At 49.1% G+C, this 21,542-nt stretch overlaps 11 protein-coding genes and 1 non-coding gene across 12 annotated transcripts; 9 read left to right on the top strand and 3 right to left on the bottom strand.

Moving 5' to 3' along the window:
* Positions 1-448: 448 nt before the first annotated feature.
* On the top strand, positions 449-1,134 carry F9C07_8606 (putative C2H2 finger domain protein; the record flags this gene model as incomplete). The annotated part of the gene is made up of 2 exons (XM_041286427.2): positions 449-475; positions 547-1,134. Coding segments are annotated over 2 exons (615 nt in total), but the record flags the coding sequence as incomplete, so codon positions are not given.
* Positions 1,135-1,613: 479 nt separating this feature from the next.
* F9C07_8607 (putative pyruvate dehydrogenase E1 beta subunit PdbA) lies at positions 1,614-2,946 on the bottom strand (the record flags this gene model as incomplete). Its single annotated transcript, XM_041293043.1, has 4 exons — positions 1,614-2,085; positions 2,142-2,428; positions 2,508-2,631; positions 2,699-2,946. The coding sequence occupies 4 exons, from the start codon at positions 2,944-2,946 to the stop codon at positions 1,614-1,616; spliced, it is 1,131 nt and encodes a 376-aa protein (XP_041147823.1).
* A 364-nt stretch (positions 2,947-3,310) lies between these two features.
* Positions 3,311-5,252, top strand: F9C07_8608 (Ser/Thr protein phosphatase family; the record flags this gene model as incomplete). Its single annotated transcript, XM_041293031.2, has 2 exons — positions 3,311-3,507; positions 3,575-5,252. The coding sequence occupies 2 exons, from the start codon at positions 3,311-3,313 to the stop codon at positions 5,250-5,252; spliced, it is 1,875 nt and encodes a 624-aa protein (XP_041147824.2).
* A 58-nt stretch (positions 5,253-5,310) lies between these two features.
* F9C07_1676490 (zinc binding dehydrogenase) lies at positions 5,311-7,022 on the bottom strand. The gene is made up of 2 exons (XM_071508304.1): positions 6,491-7,022; positions 5,311-6,410 (listed from the first exon to the last, which is right to left on the bottom strand). Exons 1-2 carry the CDS (start codon positions 6,706-6,708, stop codon positions 5,369-5,371), a joined length of 1,260 nt encoding a protein of 419 aa, XP_071364470.1. The 5' UTR covers positions 6,709-7,022; the 3' UTR covers positions 5,311-5,368.
* F9C07_1677267 (A subunit of glutamyl-tRNA amidotransferase) lies at positions 6,512-8,818 on the top strand. Its single transcript, XM_041293032.2, has 4 exons — positions 6,512-7,075; positions 7,146-7,470; positions 7,529-7,704; positions 7,770-8,818. Exons 1-4 carry the CDS (start codon positions 6,937-6,939, stop codon positions 8,645-8,647), a joined length of 1,518 nt encoding a protein of 505 aa, XP_041147826.1. The 5' UTR covers positions 6,512-6,936; the 3' UTR covers positions 8,648-8,818.
* A 170-nt stretch (positions 8,819-8,988) lies between these two features.
* Positions 8,989-10,842, bottom strand: F9C07_8611 (putative histone-lysine N-methyltransferase; the record flags this gene model as incomplete). The annotated part of the gene is made up of 1 exon (XM_041286432.1): positions 8,989-10,842. One exon carries the CDS (start codon positions 10,840-10,842, stop codon positions 8,989-8,991), a length of 1,854 nt encoding a protein of 617 aa, XP_041147827.1.
* Positions 10,843-11,624: 782 nt separating this feature from the next.
* Positions 11,625-14,074, top strand: F9C07_2285006 (bystin). Its single transcript, XM_041293033.2, has 3 exons — positions 11,625-12,194; positions 12,250-12,494; positions 12,549-14,074. The coding sequence occupies exons 1-3, from the start codon at positions 11,823-11,825 to the stop codon at positions 13,420-13,422; spliced, it is 1,491 nt and encodes a 496-aa protein (XP_041147828.1). The 5' UTR covers positions 11,625-11,822; the 3' UTR covers positions 13,423-14,074.
* A 790-nt stretch (positions 14,075-14,864) lies between these two features.
* Positions 14,865-16,637, top strand: F9C07_2164095 (transcriptional activator hacA). Its single transcript, XM_071509315.1, has 3 exons — positions 14,865-15,389; positions 15,444-15,870; positions 15,891-16,637. The coding sequence occupies exons 1-3, from the start codon at positions 15,172-15,174 to the stop codon at positions 16,281-16,283; spliced, it is 1,038 nt and encodes a 345-aa protein (XP_071364471.1). The 5' UTR covers positions 14,865-15,171; the 3' UTR covers positions 16,284-16,637.
* Positions 16,638-16,838: 201 nt separating this feature from the next.
* F9C07_2164096 (putative SNF7 family protein) lies at positions 16,839-18,533 on the top strand. The gene is made up of 2 exons (XM_041293035.2): positions 16,839-17,049; positions 17,186-18,533. The coding sequence occupies exons 1-2, from the start codon at positions 17,005-17,007 to the stop codon at positions 17,768-17,770; spliced, it is 630 nt and encodes a 209-aa protein (XP_041147830.1). The 5' UTR covers positions 16,839-17,004; the 3' UTR covers positions 17,771-18,533.
* F9C07_t185 lies at positions 18,471-18,554 on the top strand. Its single transcript has one exon. It is a non-coding gene; the product is annotated as a tRNA-Lys (tRNA).
* Positions 18,555-18,605: 51 nt separating this feature from the next.
* F9C07_8615 (uncharacterized protein) lies at positions 18,606-20,927 on the top strand (the record flags this gene model as incomplete). The annotated part of the gene is made up of 8 exons (XM_071511798.1): positions 18,606-19,142; positions 19,201-19,704; positions 19,766-20,290; positions 20,361-20,412; positions 20,532-20,546; positions 20,606-20,637; positions 20,693-20,728; positions 20,795-20,927. Exons 1-8 carry the CDS (start codon positions 18,949-18,951, stop codon positions 20,925-20,927), a joined length of 1,491 nt encoding a protein of 496 aa, XP_071364472.1. The 5' UTR covers positions 18,606-18,948.
* Positions 20,928-21,036: 109 nt separating this feature from the next.
* F9C07_8616 (uncharacterized protein) lies at positions 21,037-21,516 on the top strand (the record flags this gene model as incomplete). The annotated part of the gene is made up of 1 exon (XM_071511799.1): positions 21,037-21,516. The coding sequence occupies one exon, from the start codon at positions 21,037-21,039 to the stop codon at positions 21,514-21,516; it is 480 nt and encodes a 159-aa protein (XP_071364473.1).
* Positions 21,517-21,542: the final 26 nt, after the last annotated feature.

Below are 21,542 nucleotides of genomic sequence, written 5' to 3' on the forward strand. Positions count from 1 at the left end.
AGGTCTCATCAATATCACCAGGCATGAAATGGGATTTAATATTCTTACAGTATTTCATCACTAATGCTTCCAACAATGCAACGACAATTACGATTGGTTGGGAGGCTGCCGGTGGGGAAGCTTAGCCTATAGAGGAAGGTCCTACTACATACTCTAGCTGCTGGTCTGGATTCATTTTTGAGCAAGCAACCTTTATAAGTACAACAACATTAAATCACCACAAGACGTGATTCGTCTTGTCACCCTTTCTCCATCCCAATTTACTGAGATTATCGTTCAAACACACATTGTTTCTCAATATACCAAAATCTTTTATTTTTATCCTGCACACTGCTGTGCACTATAGCAAAATGGCACCTGTATGTCTACCGTGTTACGACACCGAGACCCTGTTAAGCTATATAGTGGAAGATTCCGGCGTTGATGAGCTGATTTTCAATCAAACCAGCGTGGCTTTACGAATCCTGCTCCCAAAGTATGGCTCAATCCAACTAACGGACCGCAAGAGCTTGGTCCCTCTTGACTAATTCACGAGCTTCGTTATAGACTGAGTCTGCTCGCTCTGCTTTGAGCTCGTTTACCTGTACACTCTGCAACAAATCCTATTCGCGGCATCCCGAGTATGAAGCACATATCTCTTCCTACGATCACCAGCATCGCAAACGCCTTCAAGATCTTAAACAACTCTCCCGAGACCCAAACGCTGCGGAGAAGGCTAGGCGAGCGGAAAGGAGGGCTGACGCAGAGGCTGGCCTAAGAGTCATTGATACCAAAGCTAGCGCAGCAGTGGGAACCGGGGGCGGGGGTGGCGGAGGTTTCAAGAAAGGGGGGTTCAAGAGCTCCTTTACCACTGTCAAAGGTCCTGTCGTTCCGACAGCACCAACGAAGAAGAACGTACTTGGGGATGATGACGACGAAGATGAAATACCAGAATCAACTTATATAAGCCAACGTGCTCAGGCTACCCAAGACCCAAGTGATCAGCCTGATTACGCCGAAAGTGACACGGATGCTGAATACTCAAGTGATACTATGGGTAGTGCCTACTATGATCCCCTTAAGCCGACGGGCTGCTTCGCTGGCTGTGTCAGCACCAAAAATATACCCATAGGTACTGCTGCGGTCAAGGGGTAGGTTCGGTCACAACGAAGATCATCGGAAAAAGGTTGGCGTTCTTGTCCGGACTAGGGATTGCTGGCCCTTTTCTTTTTTTACTTCTATCTTTTAGGACTTGCAAGGACCGTAGGATAATCATTTGTAGGTGCCAGGCGTACTACTTAGTATGAATACCTTGGATGATACCCAGAGTACACCCCCTCGTACAATGCTTTCGGAAACTCCTATTAGGGACCCAGTTGAACTCCAGAGGCGCCACGATATCATCATCCGAGATAAGAAACGTACGCTCGAGAGAAGATTGCAGACTAATTATATGGTAGACCTTGAAAATGCAAATAAGGTTGTTCTTTAGTATAGTCGTACAGATTTCCAACATGGGAATTTAGCGGTAAGCCCCGCGAAAACAAAAAAATGTATGCAACGGTAAAAGGGTACTAGACACAGGGTGATTACTCAGTTTTCTTTATCTCCTCCACTTCTCATCTCAAACCAATTTACAAGCGTAGAAGCTTAGTGGCCTGGCTAAGGATGGTGTCCACCTGGGGGAAGCTCATCTGCTCAAGACCGACGGCATAAGGAGTAGGCACCTCAGCGCCGGTGACACGAACGGCGGGGGCAGTCAGGTAGTCAAAGCCATACTCCATGGCCAAGGCCAGGATTTCTGAGGAGACACCGAACATGGGGAATCCAGACTCGACGCACATGATGCGGCCCGTCTTCTTGAGCGACTGAACAATTGTCTCGACATCAAGGGGCTTAACGGAGCGGAGGTTGATCACCTCAGCGTCAACGCCGTATTTCTCCTTCAGTTCAGCGGCAGCGTTCAGAGACAGTCCCACGCAGCGAGAAAGAGAAACAATAGTCAAATCCTTTCCGGGACGTTCAATCTTAGCCTTGCCAATAGGCAGGACAAAGTCGTCCTTCTGAGCGGCCTCGCTCATGGGGAAGGCTTGACCATACAAAAGCCTATGCATTGTTAGTTTATAATATCCCGCGTCATCACTTGCTTCGGTCACACATACTCGTTCTCTAGAACAACGACAGGGTTGGGGTCACGAATAGCAGCCTTCAACAAACCCTTGGCATCCTCAGAGCTCCACGGCGAAACAACCTTCAGTCCAGGGATGCTGCCGTACCAAGCCGAGTAGTCCTGTGAGTGCTGAGCGGCAACACCGGCGGCGAATCCATTGGGGCCACGGAAAGTGACGTTGCAGGGTTGAATACCACCAGACATGTAGTGGGTCTTAGCAGCAGAGTTGATGATTTGGTCAATAGCCTGCATGGCGAAGTTGAAGGTCATGAACTCGCACTAAAATTTGAAGCTACTTGTTAGCTGACAATATGCCTCCGGCGACGGGCAGTTAAGTATCTGGTCGATATGAACTTACAATGGGGTGCAGGCCAGCAAGAGCAGCGCCAACCGCCAGACCGCAAAAGCCTGCTTCTGTGATAGGCGTATCAATGACTCTCTTGGGGCCGAAACGGTCCAAAAGACCTCTTGTCACTTTGTAACTATGAGGCTCAAACATCAGTGATGAACCCAGGACTCGACAGTGTTTCTTTCAAGGGATAGCCATACGCTCCGTTATACTGTGCGACCTCCTCTCCCAGGATGAATGTTTTCGGGTTCGTCTCCAATTCCTCCGCGAGAGCTTCGTTCAATGCATCACGAACAGTGACTTCCTTAGCACCACCTTCCGTAGCATAGCCCCGGGAGCGTAGGATGGAGGGAGCGCATGCCGATTGGGGGAAGGCCGGACGGCGAGGAGCAGAGAGACGTGATGAAAGCAGACGAGCTGCAGGGCGGAAAAGTCGGGGAGCAGCCATGGCCGGGCTTAAGGACATATATATCAGCAGAAGAAAGGAGAGGGTGTTCACAAGTGACTCCCCAGCGAACGGATCAACAAGTGAAGTGAGAGAGGAAAGAGAGAAGATAGATACCGGAGCGAAGGTTTCGCAATTCCGTTGTTTCGGGACTTGGTCGTCAATCTAATGGGGATTTTAGTTTTTGGTGAGCATTTCGAGAGACTGTTGGGTTGGGGATGACTAAGCACAGGGCGGTCCTCACCGGCGGCTCATTCCGTAGGAGTGATAACAGATGTGATAACGCTAGACTCCGTACTCCGTTCCTCCCCCTCGTGTACACACTCTATTCCTCCTACCGTCCGCCCGTTCATTCATAACTATTGTTATGATAGTAAAAAGTATGATCTACGATCGATCCTACTCATATGTTCTCTCCTTCTTTGCCCTCGTCACTCCTATCCTTGCTCGTCAACCTTCCGCTCCGGAAGCTATCCCGGCCCCTTTGCGTGACCTGAAATGGGGACAACTCAATTTTCTCCATACTACGGATACTCATGGCTGGCTAGCCGGCCATCTCCAGGAGTATGCCCACTGAGCTGGACATCAGTTCCACTGCGGATGCCAACGATACTGATTGAATGTACTATAGGCCCTCCTACTCCGCAGATTGGGGTGATTATGTCTCCTTCGCTACCCGGATGCGAGAGAAAGCGGAGGCACAAGGACAAGATCTATTAGTTATAGATACGGGTGACAGGGTAGAAGGCAATGGTCTCTATGACTCGTCGGAGCCGAAAGGCGTTTATATCTCGGAAATTCTGCGGCAACAGCATATCGACCTATTATCCGCCGGGAATCATGAACTATACAAACAAAACACCTCGGAGGCTGAACTCTTCACTACAGTACCTAATTTCCGCGGAAACTACTTAGCATCTAACATTGATATAATACATCCTTTAACCAAAGAGACTGTGCCATTGGCCCCTCGGTTCAAGAAATTCACAACCAAGAAGCAAGGTATCCGTATCATTGCTTTTGGCTTTCTTTTCGATTTCACAAAGAACTACAATAACACCATCGTTCATCCGGTGGAAGAGACTATCAAAGAGGAGTGGTTTCAGGAAGCTATCAGGGATAAGGAAGTTGACCTCTTCTTGGTCGTGGGACACGTTCCTGTTCATTCTAAGGAATATGATGCTGTTTTCAAGGAGATCCGGATGGTCCGTTGGGACACACCTATTCAGTTCTTTGGTGGTCATTATCATATCCGTGATTTTGCCAGATTCGACTCTAAAGCGTTTGGGTTAGCAAGCGGTCGGTTCATGGAGACAATTGGCTTCATGTCAATCGATGGCCTAACCAGTAGCAAACAGCTCGTAAAGCCTGCTTCGACAACCCCAAGCTTCCATCGAAGATATATAGATAATAACCTCTATTCCTTTTACCACCACACTGGCCTTGACGAGGAAACCTTCTCTACGGAGGAGGGTCGGAACGTGTCTCGGCTTATTGAGGAGTCTAGGAGCACTCTTCGACTCGATGAGGTACACGGTTGTGCCCCTCGGGATCTTTGGATGTCACGCGTCAAGTATCCGAGTGAGGATAGCATTTATACTTGGCTCGAGCAGCAGGTGCTGCCCAACTCGCTGCAGGATAAATCTCGCACTGGCAAGCCGGCTCTTGCCATAGTCAACACCGGCGCCATTCGCTTTGACATATTCAAAGGTCCTTTTACTCAAGACTCGACATTCATAGTCTCTCCTTTTACCAGCGGTTTTCGTTACATTAAGGACATTCCTTATGGGAAGGCCACTTTAATAGTCGAGATCTTAAACAAACAGCCTCAAATTCTGACTGATGCTGACAACCGATCCGCCATCACTGAGGGACTTGCGCCCCCAGAACAGTCAGTTTATTCCTCTGATTTGATTATTACTGATAGCTTCGCCCTGGGCTCTACGAATTACCTCAGAGATCAGACGCCGCTGCTGAGGAACGATCACTCCGAACCCAGCATTATCCCTGGGTATACTACCACAGACGATGAAGGCTCGGATGGCGACGACACAATTCATTCGCCCATCTCGTTCTATCGTGTTCCCAAGTGCATCCAGGCTCTAATCTCTCCGAAAGAGTCGGCGGCTCCGAAAACAGTGGATCTCGTATATATTGATTTCATAGAATCTCATGTGGCTCAAGCAGCCAAATTTGCCGGGCTAAGTATAGACTTCACCCAGGACAGTGATGTGTATATGCCGGCTACGACATTAACGGATCTGATTTTGGATTGGGTCAAGGACAACTGGAGTTGTAAGGAAGTTTGAAGTATTGCAGGAAACGGCCCTTTCTACTGTCGTTACTTTACTGCGTCTTAGCTCAATCGTTCTGCGCAATTGTAAGTAGACATAAGCATCATTTGACACACGACCACCGCAAAGTTTCAGTCTCCGCCTTCGTACTTGAGCAGGCCCTTTCCACTGCGATAGCCACTCAAAGTTTCCTGCACACCAGAGGTGAGCGCCGCACCGTCTGTGTCCCATGCCCATTTTATTTCCTCCACGGGGATGTCTTTGAATTTGCCCGCTCGAGTCAGCTGCAGCACGTCGTTGATGGTGTTCTCTTTCAGTTGGGGATGCTTATCCCCCCATTTGCTCACCCAGAATCCATCGAAGACGAGATTCTTAAAGATCAATAGCCCAGAAGGTAAGGAAACCGGCTGCTTTGACATCGCACCGTAGGTGACCAGGTGGGAGCCTGGAGCGAGGGTCTTCGCCAATGCGGTGGCGTTCCTACCACCCACGCAATTCAGAGCAAGTCGGATCGGCTCCCTTCCGTTGCGAGTGAGGCCGCTCACCACGTTCTTGAAATCTCCTGAAAGCAACTCCGCTTCTGTGACTACTGCAGTGGCGCCTAGTTCATGAAGCTCAGCCTTCAGGACTTCCGTATCCTCCGGCGTCTTCCTCTCCCGGATGACATTGATCGTCTTAATACCCCATTCTCGGGCGAGTTGAATGGCAGCGCGACCAACACCACTGTTTGCTCCGTTCTGAATCAGCCATTCCTCCCCACTCCGCATCCAGTCCCATTCACAAAAGTCCTTGATCATGCGGTAAGCTGTGACTGGATTGACGCTGACTGTGCTAATCTGGAGCGGTGATAGGCCATCTTTATTCTCAATTTTGATCAGCTGCGACTCATCCATCTGAGCGTGTGTGCGCCAGGTGCCCTGTCCTGTCTGCTTCATGACGACCCAATCACCTTTGCTGAGGTTCTTGACATTAGATCCAGTCGCAATTACTTCAAAGGCACCTTCATTTCCACCCACTGCGCATGGATCCTGGGTACCAAGGGTTGTCTGGAATGGCGGTTTGCTCGGATACACCCCCTGGATCTGGTTCACGTCGGCGGGGTTCAGAGGCGCTGCAAGGAGGCGAAGAGTAACTTGGGATCCGTGCGGAGGGGAGATAGAATGCTTGTGGAGGCTACAGATGAATTGGTAAGGCAAGTTTCATCGTCTCAGGTTTCAAGTAGTTGGCCTGTGTGGGTTTCCGGTATCACTTACCGTAGAACATCTTTGGGTTCACCATATCGTGAATACACAAGTGCTTTTGATTGTGTATAGCCATAGACTGAAATGTATCTTTTACTCCCAGTCCACGAGCGAGGCGGTGTTCCTATACACTGACGGGTAACAGCAGGAACAGGAGCGGCTCCATAAGCTTTCCAGATAAGGGGCCCATGGCTGCGAGAGAGGGATCGCACTACACCATGCGAGAACATAGTATTAACTGTTATGGTCTGCCGGTAACTGAGAGAGTGAGAAGGTAAGGGTGGGTGGGAGGAAAGTAGATCGAAGAAAATAAATGAAATGCCGGCAAGTTATTTAAATGACGTCGTTCCTGAATCGGGCCGACGGACGCTAAACGCGAACTGGCGTTGGACTTTTTCCCCCGTTTAGTTCTTCTAAATGGTCGAACCTCGGCTTCTTTCCATATAAATTCACTCTAAATGTCCCTTCTGCGGGAGGCTGAGAAATGCATTGCTAATCAGAAGTCTCATGCCGCCCTCAATGCCCTCATAACTGCACTACAGCCTTCGGGGCAGTGGCGGGAACAGGTGAAAGACGCAGACCTCAGAACGGAGCGAGGTAAGTTGCTGAATCGCTACATATCCTTAGACTTTATCGGTACTGACTGTGTTTTTCTTTGTTCCCTCAGGGATACCCAGATCCAAGGTAGACGGTCGGTTGATTGCTATCAAAGATAACATATGCACGCGCGACCTGCCGACAACATGCGCTTCCGGAACCCTCGAGAAGTTCGTAAGCCCGTTTAACTCCACCGTCGTGGGGCAATTACAAGATGCAGGCGCTGTAGTTGCCGGAAAGACAAATCTTGATGAATTTGGCATGGGTTCTCATTCAGTATATTCGCGATTTGGACCGGTGAGGAGTTTTTGGCAGGGTCGCGATGCCGAACCCCTGTCAGCCGGTGGCAGTTCGGGAGGGAGTGCAGTTGCAGTCGCCACAGGCCAATGTTATGCGTATGTTCTCTTCTCTGCATCTCCGCCAAATAGGTTCACTGAAAAATACAACCGGCAGCGCGTTGGGTACAGACACTGGAGGGTCTGTTCGCCTTCCGGCTGCATACACTGGGACAGTTGGTTTCAAACCCTCTTATGGATTGATCTCGCGGTGGGGTGTAGTCGCATATGCCAACTCACTGGACACGGTTGGGATCTTAGGGAGAAGCACAGCCAGCGTTCGCGATGTCTTCAGTACGTCTCCCTACCTTCCCCATGTTATGTCTTACTCTACGCGCGGGTTTCTAATGCGTCTTTAGATGTTGTGAACCAGCACGATCCACGCGATCCTACTAATCTCTCTCCATCATCTCGTTCACGAATACTTTCAACTCTTCAGTCACCATTTTGCGCATCCCGACTAACCTCTGCCCCCCTCAGAATTGGTGTTCCCACAGAATACAACATACTTGAACTTCACCCTGCTGTCCGACACGCTTGGTCACGCACTCTAGCTTATTTGCAACGCCAAGGTCACAGCATTCATGCAGTCTCCCTACCGACGACGAAATTAGCATTATCAGCATACTACGTGCTGGCTCCTGCCGAAGCTTCTTCAAACTTGGCCAAGTACGATGGCGTCAGGTACGGAACTCGTTGCGGGGTTCTAGACCGTGATGGACGGCCACAAGGCAATCTATACGCCAGTACAAGGGGACATGGATTCGGCTCTGAAGTCAAAAGGCGTATTGTCCTCGGGGCGTTCAGCTTAAGTGCTCATGCTATGGACAATTATTTTATTCAAGCTCAGCGTGTTCGACGTCTCGTTCAACGTGATTTCGATTACATTTTTCAAATGAAGCAACCGTTGGCATCTCCCGGGACGGATTCAGAAAGGGTACCGGAACACACCGGCGTAGACATTCTCATATGCCCGACTGCCCCATCGCCCCCCCCGGGGATATCCGACCTGATAGATTCGGATGCTGGAGCCTCGCCCTTGGACGCATACATGAACGATGTCTTTACTGTCCCTGCTAGTCTGGCTGGTCTCCCAGCCATATCTGTTCCGGTCACAGTGAGTGGCGAGAAACAAGACTCCAGCGAAGCGGGTTTGGCGGGTATTCAAATTGTCGGCCAATACGGAGATGACCAACTCGTGTTGAAGGTGGGGGAGTTAGTCGAGGACCAAAAATAATAGGTCTCATTACTGTGCGTAGATAATCTAAGCTAATAACGTGGTGTACATCCGTTGTTCATTCAGCTGTGCTAGAAACCACGCTTTGATTTGTGTCCTTGGTATCCGTGGGTCTATATGGGACGTAGCAGGAACATAGAAGCTTCATTTAATATTTGGTGCTTTTTATCGAACCAGCACATTCCGAATACTATACATGGGTTCACATTTCCCGAGACGCAAAAGGGACCGTGCCCTATTGAAAAAGGTGGCGGGAGGAAGAAGGTGTGCTGCGAAATGCAGAAATATGCCTCTCGCCCTGATACGGGCTAACGAAGCAAGTTAGATGAACAATGTATAATCTAAGACATCTCGACATCATGGCCCACGGTGATATTTTCAGGCCTAGCAGCGGGTTCCTCCGTATTCGGTGTACCTACTACACCAACACTGGCCGCATCTTCGAAGGTAGAATGTCCAGTACCTACATCAGGGGAGCCTACATTGCCGACACTATTCTCCACAGTGGAAGGGCCCGTTCCAGGGCCTGCGGAGACGGCAGAGACGGCAGATTCATACGCAGCCCCCACACCTCCCTTAAGGACCTCCGAGCCTCCGACCGCACCAGTGCCAGTGCCATCCATCTGGGCATTGCCGACGACATCACCATCCACCCCGCCCCAAACGAGCATCGCCTCGACCTCATCAACGATGTCAGCAACAACATCTTCGACTATCTGCTCGTTGAAGCGCTCTCCAATCCCCCGAATCGGCTCGCCGTTCTCTGCTTGAGGAGGTCCAATCCACCAGGGACCCTCGAAGCGGCATTCCACCGCACCACCGCCGTAACAACTGACAGCCGGGTAATATCCGATCATCCCGTCATCCGCATTCTCACGCTCGCCAAGACCTAAGTTATTGGTCCCATTTGCAAGTCGGCTGGCCGGTGGAAGGAAAGCATACAATTCTTTGAATGGAGTACCCATTTTTATGCCATTCTTAAATATTGTGATACTCGAACCTGGCAGTGTACGCAAAGATGCATCCTCGGTGTTCATCGGTGATGGTGGTCCGAACGTAGGGGTTTCTTTAAGATTGAAGGCGTAATCGCGCAACTGTTTAGTGGGGAAAACATTGGATTGTTGCCAACAGAAGTCAGATTTGTAGTGGAAAGGGATCCGGTCCCGGATAACGTTCGTAGCCATGGAGAGCTCTATGCCAGATGTCGAAGCATGACCATCGACGGCAGGGTCGTAGGTTCCTTCGACGATTCTCTTGTGGAGCGAAAGTGGCGGGAGAGTGATGAGCATGCCTATGACATCGCCTTCGCGGATCGACTCGCCTTTGGGAAAAAAGTACTCGCAGCGCATCCGGTTGACCACTTCACCATTCACATCACGGATTCCATAACCATAACAGTCTACACCGACGTTAACATCCAAATCCGCCTCCCTTCGCGCAAACCCAAGACGGACATGGCCTCTTGATGGCAAGCAAGACTTTCCGTTGGCAGGTGCTGTCTGCGGGTCACTCAATACACCGCTAATGATGCGCGCCTCATAGTAAAAGGTTCCTTCGCGCGCACATACATTAGCGCGCGCGGTGTGCCACGGTCCGTTGGTAGTTACGGCAAGTGCGTCTTCGTTAAAGAGTATCGCTGCAGGCGAATCCTCAAAGCTGAAGCGAGCATTATAAGGACGAACATCGGTCTGGCGGTATTTTATATGTGGGAAGCTAGTATCGGCTATGGCGTAGCTATAGCGGAACCCATTTTTATTGGTAAGCTTGTCAACGACTTCGTAGAAGCTCCAACTCTGGCCAATTACCTCAGATGTTTTCCGACTCACTAAATTTAGCTGGCGAGGCTGTGGGGGTAATAAATCGGACGGTCTCGGCTCAGCAAGGAGCAAAGGTCTGAGAATATTCAGGTCCGAACTGGGAAGAGCGGTATTTTGAACAGCAGTTGCTCTCTTTTTGGCGGGCACGATTTCCTGGTCCAATCCCTTAGCCTCGCGCTTTTTACGACTGTCGCGTTTGTTGCGTTTGGACCTTGGACCGTCAGTTTGCGCTGACGCATTACTAGCGGGCGCAGGTGATGATCTTGTATTCGTATCTGATAGAGGTCCATTGAAAAACGGTGTTCCACTGGGAGGCAGGATCGGCGAATTGATATTCGACGAGGGTGCGGAAGACCCAGCCGGCTGTATGGATGCCATAGCTGAATTTGTTTCGTGGATGAGCTGACCAAACAGCCAAAGCAATTATGAAAAGATGTTTCAATGGTCCCGGCTCCTACCGTGTAAGACCATGGGCTTGCTGCTTTCTTATTGTGATATTACAAGCTTCAAAAGTGAGGAGCGGACAGACTCCAAGTGATCGCAGTAGAAGTAGGCCTGGCAAAGATCCACGAAGCAGACGATTCCCCTTGGTTAAATGGAGACAAGCATCGATAGTAAAAACGCTGGCATTCCAGAACAAGATCCAGAGGTTTGAACAAACTGGAGAGTCTGCGATAATGTAATAGTAGGGTCAGAGCTAAACACAGTGCATTTGAGAAGGATATTAAAGTCTATAAATGCACAGATGATAGTGATGATGATATGACAGAGTCTAAGCTTAAGCCGACTCACCAATCTGCTTTCTCCAACCACAAGGGTCAATCAATGGGTTTTATTATGCCTTCCGACCAAGTTTTAGGATAAGAAATCAAGGGAACTTGTGACTAGGTAGAATGTTAACAGAGATTCGTTAGTAGCAAAGCTGGTTATGATGTGACAAGCATTACCGACAAGGGACAATCAATGGTCCTCCCTGTGAATCTAAACGTGAATGGAAGAGCAGAAACAGCGGTGGTCGAGGGCGGTCAGCAAAGATATCTTGGGCAGAAACACAATGTTGGTGGATTTGCTTAGATGGAGGGGCACTAAGCGGTGAGAAAGTTTGACCATTGATCGTGCTGCAAGTCAAAGCGGTGAGCATAGCACGCCCACTTTGAATACTAGTCAAATAAAAAAAAAACTGCTTTGCAAAAAAGTCAAGATCACATAATCCAGAAATTTACACACATTTTCAATCCCATGTCAAAGCAGAGTTATACGACCATATAGGCGGCCAGGCTCTTATCCTTGTTTGTTATGGTATAGCCTTCTTCAGCTACGAATCCTACCGTTACAATTATTTTTGGAAGCCATTCACGATGCCCAAAGCTACATCATCTCGCTCGGCCGCTGTTGGCCGTAGACATAATCCTCTAGCTGAAGATATCGTGGCTACAGGCCATTTACGGACCCATTCCAGCAAAAATAGCAAACGCAAGTCGCAATCCGACGAAGACCAAGATGATGGTGAACGTTTCATCGATGCAAAAATGTCTCGCAAAATCTTGCAGATTGGGCAGGAACTAGCGGACGAGGATGCTGCTGAGCAAAGGACTTCATTGGGAAATATAGCAGCGAAAGATAACACAGCATTTGATTTCGAATCTCGATTTGAGGACGATGAGGCGTTTTCCGATGACGAAAAGTTTCAGGATGACCCATGGGGCGATGAGGAAGAAATTGAGCAAGTGGTATTCTTTTGCATCAAGACCCAACGGCCCATTTTATGACTAACGTCTCATGTAGGAGGTCGATCCAAATGACCTTGATATGTTCCATAAGTTTGTTCCCGGTGGCGACGAAGATCCTATATTCAACCCTAGTGAACAGGGCGCTGGTGGTCAGAGCACAAATCTAGCCGATCTCATCCTTGAGAAGATTGCCGAACATGAAGCAAAGCAAAACGGAGATAACGGTCCCTTCATCCAGGGCGGAGGGCTACCGGAAGATGCAGTTCAGATACCAGCCAAGGCAGTCGAAGTATATGAAAAGTAAGCATGAATATCACGGCCCCCATGTAAATCTAAATATTGATAGGAGCCTAGAGTCGGTATGATCCTGTCCCGCTACAAATCCGGGCCACTTCCCAAGCCTTTCAAAATTCTTCCTTCTGTTCCAAATTGGCCAACTCTCCTTTCCATCACTCGACCGGAGTCATGGACCGCCAACGCTGTTTATGCCGGAACCAGGATCTTCATCTCATCAAAACCCGCTGTTGCCCAGGAGTTTATCTCAACAGTACTCCTAGATCGGGTTCGAGAAGAAATTCACGAGACTAAGAAGCTCAACGTACATACGTACAACTCATTGAGGAAGGCACTGTACAAGCCCGCTTGCTTCTTTAAGGGGCTACTGTTCCCCCTTGTCTCTAGCGGCACTTGCACGTTACGCGAAGCACATATTGTCTCCTCGGTCATTGCCCGTGTATCCATCCCGGTATTGCATTCCGCGGCCGCTTTGTTGCGCATGTGTGATCTTGCTGCAGAGCAGTCTCTGAGGTCATTGGAAAGTACCGGCGCGGTAAATATGTTCATTAGGGTGTTTTTGGAGAAGAAGTACGCGCTTCCTTACAAAGTTATTGATGCGCTAGTCTTCCACTTCCTACGGTTTCGGGCGAGTGACAACGATGAAGACTCAATGATGACGAATGGACGTTCACGGGACACCAACAAAGCGTATAAGCTTCCCGTTCTTTGGCACCAGTCACTCTTGGTCTTCGCACAGCGTTACCGCAATGACATTACCGAAGATCAACGAGAGGCGCTTCTAGACTTACTCTTGGTGTGCGGGCACAAAGATATCGGGCCCGAAGTTAGACGGGAACTGCTGGCTGGCCGAGGTCGAGGTGTTGTCGTGCCTGATCCCGAGAAGCAAGGCGCCCTCGACGCTGGAGATGATACGATGGATGTTACCATGTAGGTGGGTATACGGTGTACATTGATGAGTCTTTATTTATTTATCCCCTGCACCCCTTTCTCATCGAACTTCATCTATGGATTTGATCTTGGGTCGCGATCTGGATCGGCGTTATCGTGGCATGATGTCTTTTCTTTATTTTCTTCAAAATTTCTCTTGGTTTTTGTATATATTCCCATGGTATCACGTGAATTATGGTTGTAGTCCCTCTGACATTGGGGACGAAAATGGACAGTGGGAAAAATATGGCACTGAACGGGTGTAATTGATTGGGCATAGATCACCTTTAAAACGTTCTATACCAGCGAAGGAGCTTATTACGCTTGTCTCCTCAGAGTGCAGGTTCCCGACCCGAAACAGAAGCATGACGGAGTCAAGATAAATATGTAAAGGCGAGATAAATACAGAGAAAGAAAAGAAATAAAAGACATTTGCGCACCCCTTGCAATACGTACATGGAGATCCGTACATGTCTTTCATCCAGCAAGCATACCACACCATAGAGTTGGTATGCCTTCCTTCCCTGGCATTGAATGGGCTTTCTCTAGCTATACACATACCTTGATCTACTAAGAGTAATATTGCATGGCCCAATTGAGAAGCAACGACGAGGACCGATTAAGTGTGTGGCTGAGAAAAACCGGAAAAAAAAAAAAAAGAAAAGAAAAGAAAAAAAAAAAAGAAAAGAAAAGAAAAGAAAAGAAAAAGGAAAAAAGGAAATAAAGAAAGGTGAGGGGATTCCGGTGCATTCCAACTTCATTGTTACAGGGAATAAAAAAGCCCTCAGGACTTTTAAATGGATGACCAGTGGAACCTTCCCGATGAAAGTGTACTATGCACATTCTAAGCACATAAATATGTAGCTGAGGTAAACTCACAAGAAAAGAGAAGGATAAGCCGGGAGGCAGAGTACTAGTACTCAAGAGTCGGACAGATGCATCGGAAATTTTTCTTTTCCTTTCTCCATCTGAAATTAAGGAAAGAGTAGTATCATGAACTTGACAGGAATCTGATGAGATGGGGGGCAGCAGATCACTCGTATTCCAAACTTTAGAAGTTCAGGCGCTCCAGGCAGCGGCATCCACTTAAGTCTCACCCTCTCCCCCACATGAGCGAAGGGCCCTATTGGGTATTCTGTATCAGACACGGAGGCCGAGACCTCCAAAAGGGGCGAAAAAGGGGCTCCACCCCTGTGAGAGGTTGTAACTTGTCGCAAGTAAAGAGGATGATGGCTGTGGGCTGGACGACGACTGGTCGTTCCAGCATCTCAATCATACAGATTACATAGGTGGTACCGGTTAGATGGAATGTGTCAAGGGAATCCGCCCAGTGCCCGGTATCAACCATGTAATGATACCGTCATTTAGGCTGACGACCACTGACTCCGCCCCCTTGCTGCAGGGGCGCGGCGGTTGAGACCACGTTGGCCTTTTAAAGAGTCAACCATTCCCCCAGTTTCCGAGAGAAGACACTCTGTCCTTCACACAACTTTTACCCTCTTTTGATTTTGGACACTTGTCCTTTCCAACAATTCCACCTACGGTTGCTGGTCCCTATACCCTAATTGAATCGGAGCCTAGCCTCCACTCACTCAACCGTGATGACACCGTGGCCTCTGACCTTATGATCTGGGCCTGTGGACGTGATCTTATTCCCCCTTTCCGAACAAGACGTACTCTCTGGTTTCCCCTCGTCTCTGGCGGAGCCAATACATTACGCATTTTCTAGAATTGCGACCATCATAAAATCATCATGTCTTGTGATATGGAGAAGACCATGTCATCGGTGGATTCGTTGCCCGCCACCCCGGCATCAGAGGTGCCGGTGCTGACGGTCTCCCCGGCCGACACATCGTTGAATAGTGCAGATGTGAAGACGCAGGAAGTCAAGCCGGAAGAGAAGAAGCCTGCAAAGAAGCGGAAGTCGTGGGGCCAAGAACTACCAGTTCCCAAGACCAACTTGCCTCCGAGGTATGTCCGCTTAGTTCAAACAGATGTCCTGATCTAATGGCTGACATGGCAAAGGAAACGTGCCAAAACAGAAGATGAGAAGGAGCAGCGTCGCATTGAACGCGTCCTTCGAAATCGTGCGGCAGCTCAGACGTCCCGGGAGCGCAAAAGGCTGGAAATGGAGAAGCTGGAGAATGAAAAAATTCAGATGGAACAACAGAATCAATTCCTCCTTCAGCGGTTGTCTCAGATGGAAGCAGAGAACAATCGCTTGAGCCAACAGCTTGCTCAACTGGCTGCAGAGGTCCGCGGATCTCGTGCCAACACTCCAATGCCTGGCTCTCCAGCGACAGCATCTCCCACCCTTACACCTACCTTGTTCAAACAAGAGCGTGATGAACTTCCTCTCGAACGCATCCCTTTCCCTACTCCCTCTCTGAGTGATTACTCCCCTACCTTGAAGCCTTCCACTCTGGCTGAGTCCTCCGACGTGGCACAACATCCTGCAGCGGTGTTGTGTGACCTGCAGTGTCCGTCGCTGGACTCGAAGGAGATGGAAGCGCCCTCCCACTTTTCGACCTCGGCTCAGACCTTAAACATCACTCTACAGATGACGTTGCAGCTCCTCTTTCTGACGATGACTTCAACCGCTTATTCCACGGTGATTCATCCGTTGAACCAGATTCTTCTGTCTTTGAAGACGGGCTTGCCTTTGATGTTCTCGAAGGAGGAGATCTATCAGCATTTCCATTTGATTCTATGGTTAATTTCGACTCCGAGCCTGTCACCCTCGAAGGCATCGAGATGGCCCACGGGCTTCCGGATGAGACTACTTGCAAGACTTCTAGCGTGCAACCCGGCTTTGGCGCGTCCACTACGCGATGCGACGGGCAGGGCATTGCAGCTGGCTGTTAGCGAAAATTTCTCTCAGGGAAGCATGTCGGTCACCGATACCCAGAGGAGTCGGTGGAGCTGGGAGTCGCTGCTAACCTTATCATGGGCAATAGACCGACTTGAGAACCCGAGACGACGCAGACGAATTTTACATGGTTTGAGAACATCGCAGATTGATCGGCGCAATAATCTCGGGAAGCGTCAGAGGAGTATCCGGAGTACATGGAGTTCAAATAATACCGAGACGTTGACGTCTCCGCTTACGGGCAAGGATTGCTGAGGCGCTTTTTATCTGTACAATAATCTTGAATGATCTCAAATAAAGAGACCGCTAACGACTGAGCGGGTTCAGTCTAAAGCCTTTTTTTCTGTTAATCTCTTTGCACACTTTCGTAGCTGCAACGTAGCCATTTCAATTGGACATCATTTTCTTGTAGGTGACGAGAAGTGCTGTCCTCTGATCCTTGGAGATCGAAGAACAAGACATGATGTAGGGAAGTTTGTTATGTTGGCTTGTAGCCGTTTGATGCGGGAGTCCGGATGACGTTGCCACGCAAAGGCCCCTCTATTATAGACTCCGACAATGAAACTGAATCCATGTTGCCTCCCGCTTTCCCCTTAACGTTTCCTCTTGGCCTTTTTTACATCTCTCTTTCGGCTACTTGACTTCTTCTTTTCTCTCCCCGCAAGTAATTATTACAGGCTTGCTATAGTATATATAGCCTTTGAAGCCTAGGACAATATGGTTCGGAAGGATCCAATCTTTGAGGCACGTACTAATGTCAAGGTAAGTGGATTCGCGTCTCCTTCTCACTCTCTCCCTTTCCTTGTAAGCTCTCACCCCTCCTTTTCCCTGCTTGTTGGCCATAAATCTCATTACTTTTGTATTTATAGTTGACTAATCTGGCTTCTCTGGTTAACAGTTACACTCCAACCGGCTCAAAAAAGAGGCCGCTCGCGCTGAATCGACTTTCAAGTCCGAGAAGGCAAAAGCAGATAAGGCCATGAAAAGTCGCGAGTTCCAAATCGCCCGCATCCACGCTGCCTCTGCAGTACGCGAGAAACGAAGACAGGTGACCCTCAAAGAGGAAGCAGCCCGGGCAGATGTTATTATCAACGAGCTCAAGGCGGCGCAAAGTACTCGTGATACGTCTCGCACTTTAGCCCTGGCATCTCGGGGCTTGGATGCTGCGTCTAAGAGTGTGAACCTTGAGGCGTTGGTCTCCCATGCGAACAACTTTTTAGCACGTTCTGAGGATTTCAAAATCGCTAGTAGTGCAATCGAGGATGTTGCACAAGGTGTCTCAATGCGAGAATACGGTGCTGAGGGTGAAGCCGACGTTGACCGCCTTATGGAGCAGCTTGCAGATGATGCGGGTGTGGACCTACGTATGGCTCTGGATGCGGACGCAGCCCCCAAAGAGGACGTCAAGAATCAGAAAGAAGCCGAGACAGACCTCGAGGATGGCTTGGGCGCCAGACTACGAGCTTTAAGGGCTGCAAGCTGATATTTCAACTTCCTCTTCATGTGCCTCTCTCTTGTCAACGATTTCCGTTGCTGCGTGGTTAGTCGGCTGCGACTACCACTTCCTTCACTTTACTGTGCAGACTTTAACGAAGCTATGCCCACCTGTTCATGTTTGTTATCAGGTCGCATGTTTACCGGAACTTCCCCTCCCCTCTTCTGTCGACTGCGCATTGGGCCCTCGTGGGTGAAGGCTTGACGTAGGGACAAGTTTGAACTTCAATGTATACACGGAGTACCTGGTGTCCTCTTCTTTTCTTATGTTTTTTCTTTGTTCTGTCTTCCTAGGCGAAGACAAGAGCCGGTCTTATAATTCTGCTATCTTGATCGAATATAACTCCCCGAGGTTCGTAGTAGTGTCCACGGTTTCGGAATCCGAATGAGATTGTTGGGCCCTCTCATTCCGTGAGAGGAAACTACATATTCCACTACCATATAACATGTGACTTGGTATAGCTAGATAATGAGTGAAAAATGGGTGGAGTCATTCGAGAGTGTTGTATTGCCACGCTAAAAAAAATTTGACTTCAAAAATTCACAGACACTGCCCATTCTTTCTGGACGCTTTCGAAGAACTAGTACGAATGATAAAGAGTTGGTGAAGAGGGACGACAGAATGAAAGAAAGTTGAGCTAAGGGGTTTGCTTTATAAAGCGCTATTTCAATCAGGTACAACAAGAACAGCCGGGCTAGCTCAATCGGTAGAGCGTGAGACTCTTAGTCATCACGGTATCTCAAGGTTGCGGGTTCGACCCCCGCGTTCGGCTTTCGTTTTTGCTACTTTATTTTCATTTTCTTTCTACCATTGTTTGCATCTAGTAGATCAGTTCTCAGTCCCTAACCCCACCCACGGTGCACTATTTGTCCCCAGCCCATAATCATTCTTTACCAATAAATCCGGCCTGCCTAGACATCCTATCTAAAGCGAGCACGTTCGGCTATCTCCCGGGACTCAATCCATACAAAGTAACCCTAACCTTCTGAAGAAGCTCTGTCGATCTACCACTTCAATAGTTATACTCGCATCCCTATATCACGGATCGATGGAATATCTCCTTTATGAACCATAGTAGCTATACCAGACCATATACAACGCGTGGACACAGTTGAAGCCTCTTTGCACGGACATCAACGGTACTTGCTTGGTATCTCACGCAGAAGATGGATCACATAGCTACGGCACCGAGTCTCAACAAGACATCACACGCAAGACAGGCTGCATGCCTCAACTGCAGAAAAAGCAAGGTCCGATGCAGCCGCACTCCAGGGGATGCCAGCTGTGATAGGTGCAGGCAGGCCGCTGCCGAATGTGTCATTCCCAGCCACCATGTCGGCAGGCAGAAAGGAGTCAAAAAGTACAAACCTGTAAATAGTCGTACTAAGGATCATGCTAATGAATATTTCAATTTCTAGCAAACGCAAAGGCCTCGAGAAGGCGTTGCATCAGATAGAACAGGCTATCAAGCGGCCCAAGCCTGATGCGTCTGAATCTGATGCTGCACAGAATATCATATCTAGTCTCCAAGATTTACTGAACAGGACACAAGGTAACCAGCTGTACAGCGAGACCGAAGAGCTATCAGAAGACACCGACCGACTCCACAACCCCCATTCTCCCCACGGGGTTGATACAGGTGACAGTTTGTCACTGGATGACGCAGAGAACCCACTGCAACTACTGGCGCGCGCGTCTGACCTTCAGCTACCACCGGCTGAAGTGCGTAGTTTCCATAGAAGGCGTACTCTGGAGCCATCGCAACCAGCAGCAATACCACAGAATAATAACGCAGAAGACGATTCCTCCACGGCCAAACTATTTTTTGTTCCCGTCAAGGCGAATTTGGACCTTGGCTCAGACATGGACCCCATCGAGCTAGGCCTCGTCACCCCCGATGAAGCCGAGTCCCTTTTTACCTTGTATGATTATATATTTACCCCCTACTCCATCTGTACAACCTGGGCTCATGCATCAGTCTAGCTTTTATCAAGACCTTGCTCATACCAGATGGGGCCTTGACCCTGTCATTCATACTGCGTCTTTTGTACGTTCGCAGTCAGCCTTCCTTTTCACATCAATAATGGCTGCCGCTGCTCTTTTCTTACCATCAGCGGCCGCGCTATCGAAGAGACTGTCTCGACACTGTAAATCACTGGCTCAGATGGTCATCACTAAACGTTTCAGATCGGTCGAAATAGTCCTGGCTTTCATGGTAAATGTTCCTTGGATGGCTCATGGGGATTACTTGGGCGACGACGACACATGCTCCTACATTGCGATGGCCCTTGCCATTGCATTGGACTTGTCTTTAAACAAGATTGTTTTACCGTCTACTAGCTTTGACAATGGTGTTATAAGACGGCTTGCCAAGGCCGACTGTATTGATGCAAAAAGAGCAATGCACATGGATGGCTTTGATAATGTCGATCCAAACTCGGAATGGGGCCAAAGGCTACTGCGACGACGCGAAAGGACCTGGATTGCCTTGTTCGTTTTAGAACGAGGGTAAGTAGCCCTGCTCCGAGTTTTGTATGGTATGCCAATCCTCCCTTCTATGACTAATGTACCTCTACAGTGTTTGTTTAGCTCGTGGGAGAAGCTACACAGTTCCCCAAACTTCTCTCATCGTAAGTTGTGACCGATGGCATGTGTCGAACTTTGCAGACGCGCGTGATGGACCCATGAATTCGATGGCGGCCCTCCGAAGAAACCTGGTATGCTGTTTCTGATACGTGGTGATTGGTAGATCATGTGTCTTAATGTATGTTATATTAGGATGATCTTTTCAAGAAGGTCAAGTCCAGTTGCGATAACTACCAGATCACCGATGCTGGTTCAGAAGCTGCTCAATCGTATGCACAACCCTGACCGCGTATTAATTATATGAGTTGCTAACGACAGGTTCAGGATTAAGACCATGATAGAAAGTTTCTACGACCGCTGGTATGAAACATGGGGACCGGCGATTGGGGAGGGTCATTGTAAGTTTGCTGGTCGCTGTTGAAGCAGGCAATCTCGTGCTTGCAGGAGAGCTGACTCAAGGCAAAGCATATTCTCTTCCGCCATACGTGGAAATTTTGGTCACTCACACGCGATTATCAACGTATGGTGGTGTGATCAACCATCCCACGGCGCCACTTGAGGTAAAGCGTTTCTTTCGAGCGGCTGGCCTTTCCTCGGCGCTGAATGTAATGAGGGCAGCCATCCAAGGAGAATCACGATTAAAATCGATGCCGAACAACACAGTCATTATGATTGCATTCGCCGCATGCTCTGCCCTCAGCCTCAGTGTTGTGCCAACGGACACCAGATCCAGCCTGGCCCCAAGCGTACGGAATTTGATCGAGGAAACTGCAGGCGTGCTGGAGCGTATTGGGGCGACCCCCAGTCATAGGAATGGCGCGTCCGTGCTTTACGGACGGTATCTACGACAGCTAGTTCGACGAGGCTCCGAGAATCAAAACGTACCACGGATGCCGACCGAGGCGACCCTGAGGTCACCATCAGCATTTGGTGGGGACGGTGCTCTGCCCCCAATGTCGCAACCGTCATTTCCACCTTTATTCTGGTCAGAACCGCTGCAGTTCTCTGCTATGTCGGATGGTCAGATCATCGATGCTGTGAACCGAGCGGGCATCGCCTTCGGGACGGGCGTGCCGGATGTTCCACTGGACGATTTAATGGGTTGGGACTGGTTGGACATTGGAAATGCAACTGACTTTGGCTTCTGACGACGCTGAGGGGAAAAACAAGCCGA

Source organism: Aspergillus flavus, chromosome 5 (genome assembly GCF_009017415.1).
Source record: "Aspergillus flavus chromosome 5, complete sequence".
Lineage (NCBI taxonomy): Eukaryota > Fungi > Ascomycota > Eurotiomycetes > Eurotiales > Aspergillaceae > Aspergillus > Aspergillus flavus.

Bases quoted from the DNA above. Each gene is read 5' to 3' on its own strand.
- F9C07_2285006 (XM_041293033.2), top strand. From the start codon at position 11,823: ATGCCCAAAGCTACATCATCTCGCTCGGCCGCTGTTGGCCGTAGACAT. The intron at 12,195-12,249 runs GTATTCTTTTGC...CGTCTCATGTAG, and splicing joins AGGAAGAAATTGAGCAAGTG to GAGGTCGATCCAAATGACCT. The intron at 12,495-12,548 runs GTAAGCATGAAT...ATAGGAGCCTAG, and splicing joins GCAGTCGAAGTATATGAAAA to AGTCGGTATGATCCTGTCCC.
- F9C07_1677267 (XM_041293032.2), top strand. From the start codon at position 6,937: ATGTCCCTTCTGCGGGAGGCTGAGAAATGCATTGCTAATCAGAAGTCT. The intron at 7,076-7,145 runs GTAAGTTGCTGA...TTGTTCCCTCAG, and splicing joins AGACCTCAGAACGGAGCGAG to GGATACCCAGATCCAAGGTA. The intron at 7,705-7,769 runs GTACGTCTCCCT...ATGCGTCTTTAG, and splicing joins CAGCGTTCGCGATGTCTTCA to ATGTTGTGAACCAGCACGAT.
- F9C07_2164095 (XM_071509315.1), top strand. From the start codon at position 15,172: ATGTCTTGTGATATGGAGAAGACCATGTCATCGGTGGATTCGTTGCCC. The intron at 15,390-15,443 runs GTATGTCCGCTT...GACATGGCAAAG, and splicing joins AAGACCAACTTGCCTCCGAG to GAAACGTGCCAAAACAGAAG.
- F9C07_1676490 (XM_071508304.1), bottom strand. From the start codon at position 6,708: ATGTTCTCGCATGGTGTAGTGCGATCCCTCTCTCGCAGCCATGGGCCC. The intron at 6,411-6,490 runs GTAAGTGATACC...ATTCATCTGTAG, and splicing joins GAACCCAAAGATGTTCTACG to CCTCCACAAGCATTCTATCT.
- F9C07_2164096 (XM_041293035.2), top strand. From the start codon at position 17,005: ATGGTTCGGAAGGATCCAATCTTTGAGGCACGTACTAATGTCAAG. The intron at 17,050-17,185 runs GTAAGTGGATTC...TCTGGTTAACAG, and splicing joins AGGCACGTACTAATGTCAAG to TTACACTCCAACCGGCTCAA.